At 53.4% G+C, this 3,580-nt stretch overlaps 1 protein-coding gene across 1 annotated transcript in view; it reads right to left on the bottom strand.

The window, feature by feature from the left end:
* The window catches only part of SPATA21 (spermatogenesis associated 21), a 38,418-nt gene extending 35,222 nt beyond the window's left edge, over positions 1-3,196 (bottom strand). Inside the window, exons 1-2 of the mRNA XM_010862517.1 lie at positions 3,068-3,196; positions 1,170-1,321 (exon numbers count right to left, since the gene is read on the bottom strand). Of these exons, the coding sequence (XP_010860819.1) occupies positions 1,170-1,321; positions 3,068-3,196 (281 nt within the window). The remainder of the gene's footprint in view (positions 1-1,169; positions 1,322-3,067) is intronic.
* Between the last annotated feature and the right edge of the window lie 384 nt (positions 3,197-3,580).

The raw sequence follows: 3,580 nt of genomic DNA, 5'->3' as shown, positions 1-3,580 counted from the left end.
TTGGGGAGCTCCAAAATCGCTGCAGATGGTGACTGCAGCCATGAAATTAAAAGACACTTACTCCTTGGAAGGAAAGTTATGACCAACCTAGACAGCATATTCAAAAGCAGAGACATTTCTTTGCCAACAAAGGTCCATCTAGTCAAGGCTATGGTTGGATGTGGTCATGTATGGATGTGAAAGTTAGACTGTGAAGAAAGCTGAATGCCAAAGAATTGATGCTTTTGAACTGTGGTGTTAGAGAAGACTCTTGAGAGTCCCTTGGACTGCAACGAGATCCAACCAGTCCATCCTAAAGGAGATCAGTCCTGGGTGTTCTTTGGAAGGACTCATGCTAAAGCTGAAACTCCAATACTTTGGCCACGTGATGCGAAGAGCTGACTCATTGAAAAAGACTCTAATGCTGGAAGGGATTGGGGGCAGGAGGAGAAGGGGACGACAGAGAATGAGATGGCTGGATGGCATCACTGACTCAATGGACATAAGTTTGAGCAGACTCTGGGAGCTGGTGATGGATAGGGGGGCCTGCTGCTGCTGCTAAGTCACTTCAGTCCTGTCCGACTCTGTGCAACTCCACAGACGGCAGGCCACCAGGCTCCCCTGTCCCTGGGATTCTCCAGGCAAGAACACTGGAGTGGGTTTCCATTTCCTTCTCCAATGCATGAAAGTGAAAAGTGAAAGTGAAGTCGCTCAGTCGTGTCCGACTCTTGGCAACCCCATGGACTGCAGCCTACCAGGCTCAGCAGTCCATGGGATTTTCCAGGCAAGAGCACTGGAGTGGGAGGCCTGGTGTGCTGCAATTCATGGGGTCACAAAGAGTCAAACACGACTGACCGACTGAACTGAACTGAAAAGCAGTTTTTTAACAGAGTTCGAGGCATGTAGTAGAGGGGCAATACATATTCCCTGAGGGATTTTTAAAGTTAAACAAGACACAAAAATGCCTCTTGAACACCACACGTCACAGAAACTTGTGGCCTAGTGGGGGAGCTCAGACAAAAAACCGGCACACATGATTATTCAGTGTGAGTCGCGCTCCGGAAAAAAGTACAGGAGTGGTGAGTGGGCAGATCCACCTTAGTCCGGGGTTCCCTCCCCTCTCTCTCCCCACCGGTGGGCCACATTGGGCTTCCCTCCTGGACCTGCTCTCTGGGAAGCCCCCAGCTCACCCTGGTCCTGCCGGAGGCTTCTGCTCCTGGGGACTGAGTTGCGGAAAGCCCTCCTCTGACGCGTCTCTGTGTCCGGGCCCGGTCTCCAGGGCTCCCAGGGCTGGTGCGGGCTGCGGGCCACTGTCCATCGCTTCAGCATCTGGAAACACAGCCTAGAACAAAGATGCCCACGGCCCGGGCTCAAGGAATGGGTCATTCTGAGAGGGGAGACCCCCGCGCCTCTCGGGAGGGGGGAGACCCGGCGCCTCACGGGAGAAGGAAGACCCCCGCGCCTCACGGGAGAGGAAACCCTGCACCTCACGGGAGGCGAGACTCTGCGCCTCAAGGGAGAGGAGACCTGGTGCCTCACGGGAGAGGCGCTGAAAAGACGGGGGGAAGAGACATGAGGCGGGGAGGGGCCCAGTCAGCACCAAGGGCGCCACAGGAACCTGGAGCCCAAGCGGCACCTTGGCCACGGCGATCCTGACAAGGAGAGCTCGACGGAGCGCATGGGGGGGCCTTCCCCGGCGGTCCAGTGGTTAAGACTCTGAGCTTCCACGTCAAGGGCACGGGTTCAGTCCCTGCTTAGGGAACTAAGATCCCGAAAGCCACAAGGGGCAGCCAAGAAAAAAAAAAAGAGAGAGAAGGGGCAGCCTAGATAAAAAAAAGAAAGAGAGAGACCCTGGCAAAGTCCCAGGGAGGCTTCCTCAGTTTCCGCTGGGTTTTGATGTCTATCACTCCCTAGTTGGGTGGCCTGGAGCCAGCGAGTCCGAGGGAGCTCCAAGCCTTACCTGAGTCAGCAAACTCCAGGCAACTTGGCTCAGTCAACTGATAGTAGTTGTTATAATACAAGATTCCTCTAGGAGTCAACACTAAGGGCATCTACCAAGGGGCAGGGCCAGGGCCAGGTGCCCCCAGGGATTTAACCCATTTAATCCTCAGCATGACACACATGAGTCCAGGAAGCTCAAGGGCTGCAGTGCCAAGCCCAAGATCATACAGCTGGTTAAGTGGCAGCACTGAGACCTCCTGACTATGCTTGTTGGAAAAACAAATGGGCAGGTATCAGAAGCCCTGAATGTTTCCTCCAGGCTCCTTCCAAGACCCCTCATTTTAGGCCCTCTTCCTGGGCCCACAAGAAGCTGTAATTTATAACAGAGGCTACAGTTAGAGGGGTATACTTAATCCAAAGAAATGTTGCCTTTTTTATGGTGACATTTTTAGCTCGGGACACAGTAAAGAAGGCACAGAGATCACGGATGGAAACTCTGAGTAGCTGTCAGGGGAATAAAGGTTATGGGGGAGGGGGAGGGTAAGGGCCATGGAAGGCTTTCTACTTAGTAGAGCAAGTAAACAATTCTTGTTTTCCTCATCCAGCCAAAATCTATTTTGGAAACAGAAGCCAACATTCTTTTATGGGAACCTTCCTGCCTCCTTTCAAGAGTACCCCTGCTGACTTCATTATGCAAAGAGATCCAGGCCACTCTGCCCTGCCATGGTGACTAATTCGGGGACAAATATGTGACTACAACCCGGGCCAATGACACTGATACCGGAGACTTTCTTCGGCTATTGCAAAGGGGCTCTCCTCTTGTTTGGGATGTTAAACCAGAGGAAGTACGATGGGAAAAGCCTGGAGCTGCCAGGGCAATTTTTGCCGTTTTGCAGGGAGAGCGTGCCTGGGAATGCCACAGAGGCAGGCAGAGCCGAGAGACTCATTTAGCACCTTTATCCAGCCATACCTGAAGTCTACAGGCAGGTCTGTCAGTTACACAGCTGATGTGATCTTGTTCCTGCCTAGTCCAATCTGAACTGGGTTTTGTGCCAGTTGTTGTAGAGGCTTGATTAAAGAAGTCAGAGAGAAAGCCTGGGCATGGGAAGGGAAAGGCGCCTGCTGCGGGTGGAGAGGCAGGCCCTACCTGGCAGACTTCTGATGTGGTGGGCTCATCGCCAGCCCTGTCGCTGGCAGTCCTCAGGCCAGGGCTTGGCCGGGCCCCTGGCGCCTCGATCCTATCCTCCACGTACATCTGGGTGTTCCCGCTGTCCATCGTGCCAGGGCCGATGAGGGTACCAAGTGAGGAGCATCAAACCCTGTGTTCCCAGAAAAGAAATCCAGTCAAAGTTCCACCAAGCCCAGTACCTAACTGCCTCTTCAGCAGAGGCAGAGTCTATAGTGGAGAGAGCCTGGCTTAGGGGAAGAAGTAGGGCCAGGCCTGGCACAGGACGGGCACATGGCCCGACCAGGGACCTCCCCGCATATTTTACCCACATAGTTTCCCCAGTTCTCACAATGACTCTAGGAGAAAAGGAGGCTCTGGGAAACAAAGTGACTTGCCTGAAGTCTAACACCAGATGGGTCACAGAGCAGGAATCAAACCGTGGCCTGCTGGGTCCCCAAACCCACACGCTTTTCTCTAGAGCAGAATTTTTTT

Source organism: Bison bison, unplaced genomic scaffold (genome assembly GCF_000754665.1).
Source record: "Bison bison bison isolate TAMUID 2011002044 unplaced genomic scaffold, Bison_UMD1.0 scf7180017858151, whole genome shotgun sequence".
NCBI classification, from domain to species: domain Eukaryota; kingdom Metazoa; phylum Chordata; class Mammalia; order Artiodactyla; family Bovidae; genus Bison; species Bison bison.
This window is presented reverse-complemented; position numbering and strand designations above follow the sequence as displayed.